The sequence below is a fragment of the Petromyzon marinus genome, chromosome 16 (assembly GCF_048934315.1).
Source record: "Petromyzon marinus isolate PM22_M1 ecotype Great Lakes invasive population chromosome 16, UKy_Petmar_22M1.pri1.0, whole genome shotgun sequence".
Taxonomy (NCBI): domain Eukaryota; kingdom Metazoa; phylum Chordata; class Hyperoartia; order Petromyzontiformes; family Petromyzontidae; genus Petromyzon; species Petromyzon marinus.
In genome coordinates, this window is record NC_133682.1 from 1,735,067 (window position 1) to 1,749,474 (window position 14,408).

The 14,408-nt window shown below is 48.5% G+C and overlaps 1 protein-coding gene across 1 annotated transcript in view; it reads left to right on the forward strand.

Annotated features, from left to right (window-relative positions):
• The first annotated feature begins 11,471 nt into the window (after window positions 1-11,471).
• The window catches only part of AFF3 (ALF transcription elongation factor 3), a 178,179-nt gene continuing 175,242 nt past the window's right edge, over window positions 11,472-14,408 (forward strand). Inside the window, exon 1 of the mRNA XM_076067341.1 lies at window positions 11,472-11,926. Coding sequence (XP_075923456.1) covers window positions 11,910-11,926 — 17 coding nt within the window. The 5' untranslated portion in view covers window positions 11,472-11,909. The remainder of the gene's footprint in view (window positions 11,927-14,408) is intronic.

Consider the following 14,408-nt stretch of genomic DNA (forward strand, 5'->3'; position numbering starts at 1 on the left):
GTTTTGACCGTGGTTCTCTGCTGATCTTTACGAACATCGCTCACCGATTGTTAATTTGTCAGTTATCGGGGTTTTTTTGGAATTGATTGTCGATTCCAAAAGTCTCTGGAATCCATAAATCGGGTGCGGTTCGATTTTAGTTCCGATGAAATCGACTGGCTCACGCCGACGTTTGGACTTCACGGTCGCGAAGGCATGGCAATCTTTTTTTTGTAATTCTCAGAGCTGGAAATTAGCCAAATAATGTAGCAAACCAAATTGTGTGCGCGCGCGCTCAGCCATTGGTTGGTTAATGGGCTGAGACCAGAAACTCTGCTGCACTTGAGAACCCGGTTTAACCAGCGGCGTCAGAAGCCCAGATTTGAATTCAGGATCTCAGCTGTTGTGGCTCACTCAGTGCATTGACCCCCGAGCCACTTGACCACCTCAAGAGCAGCTTGTTTTGTGGTTTGCTTATCTCTTCAAAATTTAAATCCCTCCTCCCCCACTCACTTTTGTGATCCTACGTGGGGGATTGTGGAACTGTCAGTGAAGGGCAGAACCATTTTTGTTTTTACATAAGCTGCGCTACATTCCTCTGCCCCGTGTTGTACGTCCTGCCGTGGCCATGGTGATTCAGACCGGCCCTAGCTGACCCTTTGACCCCATTCCTCCACATTCCTCCCACCTGGCAATCCTGGCTCTATAACCCCTGTGGAGGATTTCGCGGTTTTAGCTGGGTGTTCGCCACGATGTCCGACGTTTCGCCAAACGTGCTGGGAGCTTTTTTCAGGAACAGTTCAAGCCGAAAACACACATCGGAGCACCCAACTCTCGCTCTCCGCTCACGCCACTCATTTGCATCGCCCAGGGTTCAACCTGCCCTCCAATTTAATTCCCAGCGATGGAGCCACGCCCTGTAATTTATTCACGAGAAGATGCGATCAAGCTGCCTCTCGGTCTGGCAAAAAAAAGGAATAAATTCCATTTCCACGGCAGCTATTTGTTAATTATTTAATTGGCGGTTCATGCCCGGAGCTAGAACACGCCGGGAGTTGGTTGTGGAACCGACACAACGACTTCCCCCCCCACCACCACCACTCGTATAGCCTCAGCAGACTGTTGGGGCAAGTTCTGTCAGTGAACACCTACGTATGAAGGCCGGCGCGGCACACGAGGGGGTGGGTGGCCAACACCATGCCCGACCACCTTTGTTTCGGCAGTGCTGATGTTTACACCCCACACCAGGTACTCATTTAAGGCTGAGTCGACCTAGAGAAGGCCCAGGACCAGTTCAAATATTCGCCACTGTTATTGGTCGTGTGCGGGAGTCAAGCGTGGCCGGGGTTCGTAGCACAGCAGCGGGCTAACCTCTACAACTACCTGCGACACAACAACAACAACAACCGCCGTTCGCCACGAAGCGGCGGTAACGTCACCATGACGTTTGTGCCAGGCTAGGTGCACAACGCGGGGTGTGCGCGCGTTGCATAATTCGTCACCCGGGCGAGCGCACATGGCAGGCGCCTTCTGCTGCCGACTTGGCGCGGGTCCCGGAGCGCGCGGCGTCAGAGGCTGCTGCCCCTTCACTGAGGCCGCGGCGCACGGCGCTGCGGTGGTGCGCGCACGCGCTGCGCTGCCCGCGCCTGTCGCGAGGCAGCCGCGAGGCAGCCGCGGGCAAGCGATTTATCTGAAACGGTCCCCGAGGTCGACTCAGCCTCAAATGAGTACCTGGTGCAATGTGCAAACGTGGCCACTAGGGAGACAAAGGTGGCCGGGCGTGTTGCTGGCCAGCCACCCCCTCGTGTGCCGTGTCGGCCTTCATAGGTGCCCGCTAGCAGCACTTGCTTCAACATGCTCTTTGGTTCTTTTCGGTAAAGTCACGTAGGTAAAAAATAAAACAACAAAAATCACGACGTTTCGACCACAACACAAGTGGCCTTCATCAGGTGAAGGGACCAACCTGTCAAGAGGACAGCGTTGGAGTGAAAAAAGTCAAGCGCAGGTCGCCTCCTTTAAGTTGTGAGTGGGTCAACAGAAAAGACGTCTTGACAAAGGAATTAGCATAAAAATGTAAAGCTGTGCAAGCTCGCAAATAGCATTAAAAATATATTAGCACCACCGTGAGAGTTTGGGATGCCACTAATTGAATGAATATACTGTACCATTAAAAATTCATTTAACGTTTGGTTCGATTTAGAACATCTTTCCAATGGTTGCTTAATTTGAAGCCATCTTCTCGGTTGAAATTGTGTCTGTGTTTGTAGATCTGAATTGCCTCGTGAACAAATCTCTGATAAAAACCCGTGGGCTTGCAAAGAACCTTGGTATCGGAGAAAATTATATCGTGATCACCCACAGCGTTGTAACAATGATCAGCTACGGCAGAAGAATTCGTTTTGCCGTGTTTCAAATCTGATTTGTGCTCGCGAATTCGGTCAGAGACATGTCGCTTTGTCTCCCCGATATAGCAATCACCGCAGGTACAACGCAATTTGTAAACCCCGGGGTACTGTAAGTCAGAAATGACATCCTTCACGGATGGGATCAGATCACGAATTTTATGTACTGTATTGAACCGGACCTGGATCTTGTGTTTGTTTCAACAGTTTATTAAGGCTATACGGGAATCTTTGTTTTTGGGGCAGATCTTACAGGTCCGCGTGTCGACTGTGCAGCAGCTGTGGGATCTGGCGGCGTTGTTGTTGGTGGTGGTGGCTACCGTACGTGGCCTGTAAACCCCAGCACTGTGCAGGCAATGAGGTTGGTGGATCACACAGATGTTGCGAAACTCCTTTGCCCTGGGTGGTCGAGGTGCCATGCCATGGCTTGCAAGAAGTAGTAGAGCAAAACTGCTCCGTCTGTATGGGATCGAGTGTTGTCCCCTCGCACGAGTGGATTTTCCTCCCAGGGCTCCGGTTTTCTCCCACACAAACAGCTCATAAATTAACTAGAAACATCTTAATATAGAGAGAACAGCATCGCTTGGGCAATCGTTGGTAGCGCTGCCTCAGCACCTGGCTACTCCTGCTGGTTTCTGACTCGTCTGTGGTTCGTCGCGCTGGTGAGTCGTTCTCCCTCTCTCTCTCTTCAGGAGTGAGCAAATAGTGTGCGAAGGCGCGTTACAAGTTGACATCATAGTTATTGTTTAGTATTATTGCAGTATTATAAAGAAAGGGTTTGCAAGGTGTGGTGACATCAACGGCTTTTGGTATGATGACATCTTGAAATTGATCTTGACTGTCCACGGTGGTGCGTAGACACTGCACATTCCAGGCCGTGTCCTCCGGGCTGTCTGATGAGGGTGTCGTGCTTTGTTCGTGAGAACAAAGAGATCTGAAAGTTTGCGGTCATTACGCATGATTGTGGCAGCCCAGTGACGACGCTCTGCCATGCCGTCCGTCAGTGATGTCACCAGACGTGCTGTGTTTCTCACTGCCGAAGCTTTGGACTCATGCGGGCCCATGTCAGCGCACCTGTATTTGCTGGGAGAGTCGTGGAGTGTTCAGCCTATGACCCGAACACCTGTAGGGTGGGAGCTTTAGGCTTCTCGTGTTTCCGTGTGTTTTGAGTTTGCATGTCTCTCTCTCTCTCCACGTGATCGCCTGGATTTGTTTTTCTCCGGGTCCTCCGGTTTTCCCCCTCCACATTTAGAATCAACATCACGCGTTTAGAGTATTTGACTGAATTACATTTCCGTGATAAGCCCCTTCGTTGAGCTATCACTTGTGGCCATGTCGCTTCTGAAAAAGAGCTACATAGCTCAGTGGGCCTTACCTGGTTAATACAACAATTATTGTCTCAGTTTCATCTTCGCCCCCCTTCCCACTTCTCCCTGTGACTGACATGGCGTGGGCCTATCTACGTGACTTTACCGAAAGACCCAAAGAATATGAATTTCTGCAGTCGCGAAAGCTTTAAGTCAAGATTTAACCGCCTCTACGGGGAGGGTTTCCACTTAACTATAAGATATTTCAATAAACTTGGAGACAGGAAATCTCAACTGATCGAGTCACTCACATTTCTGAAAAGATGCCGCGACTCTAAGGTAATACCGATCTCCTTTACACTGACATCTACTGCTGTCACATCTCCTAATGCTAACTTCTCACATTAACATAGCCACCTCTGTGCCCTCGCTGTGGAGGCCCCTCTCTGCTCTTACATTAACATCACTAGCACCGCCCACTTATTTTATGACCCTTGAGCTACACCCATTTTAAACCTTTAAAACAGTCTGCTTCAGCAGCTGTCCTCTTTTTTCCTCCTGATGACGATCGCTTGTGTTGTGATCGAAACGTCGTGGTTTTTGTTTATTTTAATTTTTATTAATTTGAACCTATCTACGTGACTTTACCGAAAGACCTAAAGAATACAGTGAAAGATAATTGAGTAAATCTGATCATATAATCCGTGCCATGCATGTGGCACGAGCTATATCGCAAAGGCGCTTTGTTCACAGACAAGTATAGTCTGGCACGAGGTGGCGTTGTTGGTATGTGGTTTACCATATGTGGTGTTTGTTTTTAATTTGGCACATTTTGGACCATGTTGCTCGCACAAATGGTGTATTACATTTGTTTTGTTGGTTAATACCCCTTTAGTGTTAACCAGGGCGGCCACTGGACTTGAACCAAGATCGTCTGCGACAATGAGCGCGGCAACCCAGCGCTTGTTTTAGTCGAGTCTGGGTGCTGTCTCTCTCTCTCTCCCCAACTTTCTTGTTTTGAAGTCCTGTGACCTATTTTGGTTCGCGCAGTGTAAACACGCGCGCGCTGTGGGTCAGCCCAAACACACACACACGGCATAGATACACAGCTGCCAGATAAGGATCTGTTTGTTTTACTGAGTCGCATCTTCATACAAACGAAACCTAAAACAGTGGCGACAATTTTTAAGATCGTCAGCCCGCCCTGTTGACCTCTGCACACACCAGCTGAGCGAATCTTCATCGCCACTGGGCGTCGTCTTCCTCTCATCGCCTTCGAAGAATAACACAGTTACATGCTAATCTCTCACATTAGCATCATGTTAAATTCTCACATTAACATCGTGCTAAATTCTCACATTAACATCACTAGCCCCGGCCACTTCTTTATGACCCTTGGGCTACACCCATTTCAAACATTTTAAAATAGCCTGCCTCAGCAGCAGACCACGCTTTCCCACCTGATGATGGACGCTTGAGTTGCGCCCGAAACGTCATGATTTATTTTATTTTTCTTCTGAGTTCTTTCGGGAAAGTCAAGTAGAATGGAGATAAAGTAATAAAAATAATAACAATAAAATTCTCACGACGTTTCGGCCACAACACAAGTAGCCTTCCTCAGGTGAAGAAACAGGACTGTGCGGAAGACAGCGCTGTGACTTTACCGAAGGAACTCAGAAGATGAATCCCTGCAGTCACGAAAGCTTTAAATCGAAATTTATTTTATTTTATGCCTACGTGACTTTACCGAAAGAACCAAAGAGTAAGGAGGTTTGTTGTTCGGCGCACATGATACGTTTTAAAACAATTACTTTACAGGGGGGTCGGTGAAGGGGGCAATGGCCAGTTCAGATATCGCTCTCGCCACTGACGTTAGCAGCGGCCGGGAACTGTGCTGAGGTCGCCGGGTTTCTTAGAACCACTGCACCACGGCTCGACCCAGCCTTGGGGCACGTCTTTATTCAACTCGGTTATTAAGCGCAGGATGCATGGCATCACAATCTCTTGCGCGAGAATCGGTGGCGTTCGTTACGTACGCGCTGTACATCATTGGCTTCTCGTGATCCATGCAGCCACTCGGGGCGTCACGGTGCACGAGTGGGGTCACAGAGGTCACGGCGCTGAGCTGGCACGGGTGAGATCCGGGGTTTGAATTCAGGTTTCACTTGCCCCGTCCTTCGACCGGGTTCTCAAGTGTAGTGAGTTGAGGGTCTCAGTCTGGTCAGCAGTGAATTACATAGAGAGACATAGACTCGCATAGAGACCCATAGACTCACATACAGACCCATAGACTAACATACAGACCTATAGACTCACATAAAGACCAATAGACTCACACAGAGACCTATAGACTCACACAGAGACCCATAGACTAACATACAGACCCATAGACTAACATACAAACCTATAGACTCACATAGAGACCAATAGACTAACATAGAGACCAATAGGCTAACATACAGACCTATAGACTCACATAGAGACCCATAGACTAACATAGAGACCAATAGACTAACATACAGACCCATAGACTAACATACAGACCTATAGACTCACATACAGATCAATAGACTAACATACAGACCTATAGACTGACATAGAGACCAATAGACTCACACAGAGACCTATAGACTTACACAGAGACCCATAGACTCACATACAGACCCATAGACTCACATAGAGACCCATAGACTAACATACAGACCCATAGACTAACATACAGACCCATAGACTAACATACAGACCTATAGACTCACATAGAGACCAATAGACTCACAGAGAGATCCATAGACTCACATAGAGACCCATAGACTCACATAGAGACCCATCGACTCACATAGAGACTAATGTACTCACATAGAGACCTATAGACTCACACATAGACCAATAGACTCACATAGAGACCAATAGACTCACATAGAGACCAATAGACTCACATAGATATCCATAGACTCACATAGAGACTAATGGACTCACATAGAGACCCATAGACTCACATAGAGACTAATGGACTCACATAGAGACCTATAGACTCACACATAGACCAATAGACTCACATAGAGACCAATAGACTCACATAGATATCCATAGACTCACATAGAGACTAATGGACTCACATAGAGACCCATAGACTCACATAGAGACTAATGGACTCACATAGAGACCTATAGACTCACACATAGACCAATAGACTCACATAGAGACCAATAGACCCACACAGAGACCAATAGACTCACATAGAGACCCATAGACTCACATAGAGACCCATCGACTCACATAGAGACTAATGTACTCACATAGAGACCTATAGACTCACACATAGACCAATAGACTCACATAGAGACCAATAGACTCACATAGAGACCAATAGACTCACATAGATATCCATAGACTCACATAGAGACTAATGGACTCACATAGAGACCCATAGACTCACATAGAGCCTAATGGACTCACATAGAGACCTATAGACTCACACATAGACCAATAGACTCACATAGAGACCAATAGACCCACACAGAGACCAATAGACTCACATAGAGACCAATAGACTCACATAGAGACCAATAGACTCACATAGAGACCAATAGACTCACACATAGACCAATAGACTCACATAGAGACCAATAGACTCACATAGAGACCAATAGACGCACATAGAGACCAATAAACTCACATAGAAACCCATAGACTAACATACAGACCTATAGACTCACATAGAGACCAATAGACTGACATAGAGACCAATGGACTCACATAGAGACCAATAGACTCACATAGAGACCAATAGACTCACATAGAGACCAATGGACTCACATAGAGACCTATAGACTCACACAGAGACCAATAGACTCACACAGAGACCAATAGACTCACATAGAGACTAATAGACTCACATAGAGACCAATGGACTCACATAGAGACCTATAGACTCACACATAGACCAATAGACTCACACAGAGACCAATAGACTCACATAGAGACCCATAGACTAACATACAGACCTATAGACTCACAAAGAGACCCATAGACTAACATACAGACCCATAGACTAACATAAAGACCCATAGACTAACATACAGACCAATAGACTCACATAGAGACCCATAGACTCACATAAAGACCTATAGACTCACACAGAGACCAATAGACTCACATAAAGACCAATGGACTCACATAGAGACCCATAGACTAACATACAGACCTATAGACTCACACAGAGACCAATGGACTCACATAGAGACCAATGGACTCACATAGAGACCTATAGACTCACACAGAGACCAATAGACTCACACAGAGACCAATGGACTCACATAGAGACCAATGGACTAACGCATAAACGGAGTTGTGATTAAGCTGCGGTCTCAACTGTAGTGAGTTGATGGCCTCAGCCGTCACCGATGACTTCATAAAACCCGTCACATTTAATTCGGTTCTGCACTCAAATTCCATAATTGTCAGCTCTGAGGATTAAAAACAATGGTTTTATCTCCAAGTGTCAAACACCGGCAGTCGTTTACAGCGTGAAACGTGTTAAGGACCTAAACTGGACCAGTCTGGGTTTGGAGATAATCCAACTGATCATCTCTACCAGGTCAGTAAAACAAGTATCAACAACAATATGTGGGGAGTCAAATGTGATTGTCAATTTATCGGGGCTTTATATAACAGACTTGTGCGTAGATTACTTTGACGATTGCACGGCCCCGTTTTTGGCTTGCATCCCAGGATGGTCACGTAACTGGCCAGCGATCCATCACGGTCACCAAGCTGCGTTTTAAAATTCCTCGAGAACAGCAGGGGGCAGTTATTTCGAGGACGTAGTAACACTGAGCGATGACAATTCCCGGAGCAAAGTGGCATCGCGTCGTCGAATAGCTTTGTCGGTCGCGTATCCTGCAGGAAAGCTTCACTCGGTCTCATTGTTTTTTTTTAATTTTCTCACGAGTGTCAAACATTCGGATGTGTCGGGCAGTTCCAGTTGCGAGTATCTTGTGTGATGTGGGAGGAAACTGGAGTACCCCTGGAGATAGCCCACGAATATGAGGAGATAAGAGCTTCCAGGTGCGATACTGCGGCCGTCTGGAACGCTCTTCCTTCCGATGTTAGAAAGCCACTGGAGCTATGTAATTAAAAATTTTAAACTAATTTCTTGAGAGCTGCTTTTTTGTGTTTAGCGTATTGTTCTTCCCCCGCGCCTCCGATTGGCACGGTTGGCTACGTACGATGCGAAAGAAGTTCAACGTACATCCATACGAAATGTCTGCGCAGGCAGGTTCACAACCTACTTGCTCTTCTGCCGTCTCACACAGTCCATCGGGTTTGAGAGTTTCAAAATGGGTCTGTGATCCATCAACCTTTCCCGTTAAAGCCAAGTATCACAGGCGTGCGCAATGATGACTGGCATGTGTTTGTGTATGTGCGTGTTTGTGTGTGTACGCACTATCTTTGTAGGGAGTGGTAGTGCAGTGGTTAGCGCACTGCAGTATGAACCCGGCGGCCAGAGTTTGATTCTCAGCCACGATTAACATCAGTGGTGATTATATGGACTGGTGCCTGGGCCTGGACATAGGTCGACTCGCCCGTAAGAGAGTTTACCTGGTGTGGTGTCTAAACCTAGGCGCTGGGGAGGCACAGTCAGCCGGGCGTAGTGTTGAACACTCACCCCCAGATGGTTGCGCATGGCACTTACCCCAACAGTCTGTGTAGGCTGCACGGGGGAACTTGGTCTTTGTCTTTGTACTCTGTTGCCATTTAAGGTGTTTGTATTTATAATGAACGGGACTGGGGCTCAGGACGAGTGCCTGAGCTGGGTTCCCACGGTCTAGTGGGGGAAATGTGACCACGATCGCTCCTTACACACGTTATTAAATCGCAGCGGCGTGCTATCAGTGACTGTGTTGTGTATAATATATAATTTGTGGCTCAGCGGCTGGCAACCAGAAAGGCTGCGAGTTCAGAATGCTGGTTGGGTGGGTTGACTCAGCCAATTATCCCTCCCATCCAGGGTCGATAAAATTACAACCATTTTGTGGAAAAGCCAACTTTAATTGTCCTATGGATGGAGTCGTCCCCCACTTCCCCCTCCCCCATCATGTTGAATTTCCACCACAGACTCAGGGCCGTGCATAGGAGATGATACACCGCCTCAATGCGGATTTGATCAGGAATTATGGAATTGTAAATGCCACCCCAGCACACTGAAAATATATTAAAAGCCACATTATAATATGGTAATGCGCGCAGCGTCTACGGAGACTTTTGTATTCATGCAGCTTAAAATTTGTTACCGACACTGCATTGTGTCTAAATGCATGGCAATTTCATTTGGAATTGATAAAAAGCCTTACGAGCATTAAACGTAGGTGAGGGTGACAATCAGAATAAGTGAGTGCGCCTACAAAGCCATGAGCAGACGCTCCGAATACACACGTTGTCAAGTGCAGCGGCCTCTGGGTTAAGGCAAGGGTGATGTTGAACGTCTCGTGTAGGTTTAGGGTAGCAGTGGATCGGCGCGACGTGGAAAAGAGCAGCGGCGTGGCGAGGTTGCCATGGGCCCCCGTGTGAGAACACAAATGAGCCCCCCCTGGTCGAATTTCACCTCGTCTCGAAGCCTCTCCGTCCCGTGGGGCCCGGTGCAGTTGCACTGCCTGCACCCTCTCCATAGCTACGCCACAGCACAGGAGGAATGCGGATCGCTTTTCCTCGGCGCCGTGACGACGACGATGACGACATTGTCCATTACATCTGCTGCTGTCCCGGGCACATCACGCGGCAAGCTACGCCGCACCGCGTCACGTCTCTCGAGTCGCGTGGCACAAGCCGTGCCGTGAACATCCATCGCCGACGTCTGGTGTCCGGCAGGCGAAGAGACTCGGGCAGCGTCAGGGCTCGGGCACTCACGACACGCAGGGGCCCACGGGGGTGTCTGTGACGTGCAACGGGCGGTGAGCGTCACGGAGCCCGGGTCATCTGACGCGCGCGCGTCAACAAGCGGGGCTGAGTGGCAGCTGTCACTTAAGTGGCGTTCGTTACGGATTACCCCAGTAATCCAGCGAGCACGACCCACAAAAGTGCCCTCGCTTGCTTGACACGGGAATCTAAAAATAATGCGCGTTCGTCCCATTACACTTACACCTCGCGTGTTAGCTTCGCGACGCATTTGACACCATGTCATCATCAAATAACCGCATTTTTTTTTCAAATGTAATTTTTTCTTTATTCACAATTTCCAGCGCATGGTACTTACCCAACAATCAACATTTTACTGGAATTCATACGAGGCGCGTGTTTTATCGTTTCTTGAGTTTATTACTAAAATGATCCCACGGTTGGTCTCGTTTTTCCTTAAATAAAAAATAGGGGGCAGGGAAATAAGTAGGGGGGCAGCATTAATTAATTATATACACTGTTTATATTTCACAGTAATTTATCAATCCACTGCTGGTTTAAGGCCTCTCCACACAACGTGTCAGTCACGTGCTTTTATGTTATCATACATCACCGCGCCGGTCAGTGCGGATGGGTGATGGGAAGAGTTAAATATGCTGCAAATAATTGTTAGGCAAATAATTGCACGGTGGGTTCACGATGTGGCGGTTGTGGGAGTGGGGGAGCCCAGCGGAGCCTCTAAGTCCGGCAGACCAAACCATCCAAGGCATATCTCAAGACTGCCCCCCGCCCCCCACCACCACCGAACCCCCCACGACTCGGGAGCCTCCTCCTCCTCCCTTCCGATGCGGAGTGCTGTGGCTGCACAGCTCCCATCGCCCCAGCCTTAGCAGCAGCAGCAGCAGCATCACACCAGGCAGAGCCGCCACCGTCACTCCACCCGCCTGCTGGTCTGTCCACCCGCCCTGTCTGGCTGCCCTCCCCACAGCCCTCCCCCACAGCCCTCCCTTCCTCTCGGTGGCGCGCTGTGCCACGCCGCACCACTTGTCCCTCGCGTCTGAGTCGCATCGTCCCCCCCCCCCCCGTACGCAGAGAGCCCCCTACCCCGGCGAGGAGGCTGACGGGAGGGCTGGCGGTGGGGGGGGGGCAGTCGGGCTGCTGCGTGCCGGGTGATGGTGGTGTGACGCCGGGGCGGGTGCTCGGGGCTGAGCCGGCGGCAGCAGCGGCGGCGTTGGTGGTGGTGCCGCAGTGGGCTGGCGGAGGGGAGTCGTCGGCGTCTGGAGAGGGCAGTGTCTCACCGGCCCACCGGCCCACCGTCGACTTCGCCATGGCCTCCCGCCCCGGGTGAGTGTGGACTGGCGCTGGCCTCCCAGCGCGTCTCCTGCGTCTTCCGGGCTGCCTGGCGCAGAGCTGTGGATTATGCTGACCGCTGTAGCAATGTCCAGCAACCTGCACTGACCAACCGTGGCGAAGTATGGTCAAACAACCTCTCCCCTCCCTACCCCCCCCCACGATTTTCGTAGCATGGGGACGCCTAATCCAGCAGTGGATTGACAAAGGGCTGTAAATAATTAATATTTTTTTCATATGAATTCGTCATGAGAGGTGACTCCAGCTTGAGAAGGCCTTTAACTAGCAGTGGATTGAACATGTCTGATGACAATGAATAATAATAGCGCTGTATTATGTCGAGGGAAACGTCATACATATGTTGTTCGCAGGGTCCTGCATCGTAATGCTTCCCCGGTTGATTTTCCCGGAATATTTTACACACATCGAAAAAAAACCTCCGAATTCCACAGCCGTTCGCTTTATTGATTTTAATAACAATAACATCGCATTTTAACCGACGTGAATTGTGGGCGCAGAGCCGTTCTGATACCGCCGTAAAACACCAAAGTTTTACACCGAGCACCTCGTGATCGGGTGCGCAAACGGTAAATAAACGTCCGTCGGGGTTGTCCAAAGCGGTGCTTGCTGGGCCGGTGATTATGGGTGCGATGTCGCGGATGGGAACTGCGTTTTTCGTCTGCAGGCGTGTTCGATTTTGGCCGGTGTTCCTGGAAGGAGAGTTGCGCGCGTCTGTCGGTGCGTGCGCGCGTTTAGGTGGCCACTTCTCTTTGTGCCGCTTGCCTGCTCGTCACCGTTAACTCCCGTCTGTGTGACCAGTGCCGTTCGCCTGGCCTGCGTCGTGTGCATTGTGCGAACAATCATCAACAGTTCCTGAAGATAACTGCATTGCCTTGGGTCACCGCGAAATCAATTTGAGCAAATGTGACTGACGGATGGGCATTGGCCAAACGGACAACTGTCGACCGGTTTCGTCATTACCGGGACTCATCAGTACAGCATATTCACCAATGTTCTGTGTTTGTTTGAAACTAGAGATATCCGGCCTCCATTGATATTTCTGTTATGATGGGATGTCTCGTCATTTCCAGATTTGATTAATCTGTCTGGGCAGGTAAACTGGAATTAGCAGATAGGTGTTTTGTATAACCATGATGGACTAATATTACAGACTCAAATATCAAGATACGGCTCAGTTGAACACGTAGGCATTCGCGACCAATATTATCCACAATAAAGGTGTGTGGGTTAGATGGGTTAGATCGTGTAACGATACATTTATATTGACGTACTATAACCCAAAAATCTCTATTTTGGATAAATATACCTTGTAAATCTACTGCTGGATGAAGGCTTCTCTATGCCGTGAAGGTCGTACCGGCGGCTTGGTGGAGGGGCTGGGAAGTGGGGTACACGGGGGGGGGGGGGGGTACGGGGGGTACGGGGGCGTTCAGGACCGGTTCAAATATCACTCACCACTGATGTTAGCCATGGCCTGCAATCAGCACTCACACTTGGGCCTGGTTCATAACACAAAATAATAATAAATTAGTTTTGCGATGCACTAGGACACATGTCGCACATAGAGGAGGCTCCTTGCATATAAAACGTCTGGCATCTTCTTGGTTCTTTCGGGCAAGTCACGTAGAATGGAAATAAAATGACAAAAATAAAACATAATAAAATAAAATTCTCACGACGTTTCGGCCACAACACAAGTAGCCTTCTTCAGGTGAAGAAACAGGTCTGTCCAGAAGACAGCGCTTGAGTGAACGCTGCCAAGCAAGAACCGCGTCTTTTAAAGGTGTGTGGGCGGAATTAACATATGAATTAGCATGTTACCCAGCCCCATCTCCGGAGCGGAGGAGGGTGGCGGCTGAGCACAAGAAAACACCAAAGCAGAGCAACCAAGGTGCGCTGCTCTGTCCTGTGTTGCATTATAACCATGTTATAAACTGGACTACTATACAATATTATACCTTCCAATCTAAACTACATGCCATAACATCATATCCATAGACAAATTCCACCTTTGAATTATACAATGCATTAATTTACACTACCCTATACTTTAGACTATAAAATATTAGACTTGTAACATTACACTATGTCTTATTCTATGAACCCAACTATATACCACACTGCTGTATATTCACTATGCAATTACGATACTATATATTGCCTAATGAATTATGTTAAACATTACAGGTCCGATTCAACACAGTACATAAAATCCGTGATCTGGTCCCGTCTGTAAAAGATGTGGTTCCAGACATACAGTACCCGGCCGTTTACAAACTAAGTTGCCTCTGTGGTAGCAGCTACATTGGAGAAATCAAACGACATATCTCGGACCGCATCCGTGAACATAAAGCAGATTTAAAACACGGTAGGACTAACTCCTCAGCCGTGGCGGATCACTGTTATAATTCAGTGGGCTCACATGACATTGACTTCTCCAAGACGGAGGTTCTCT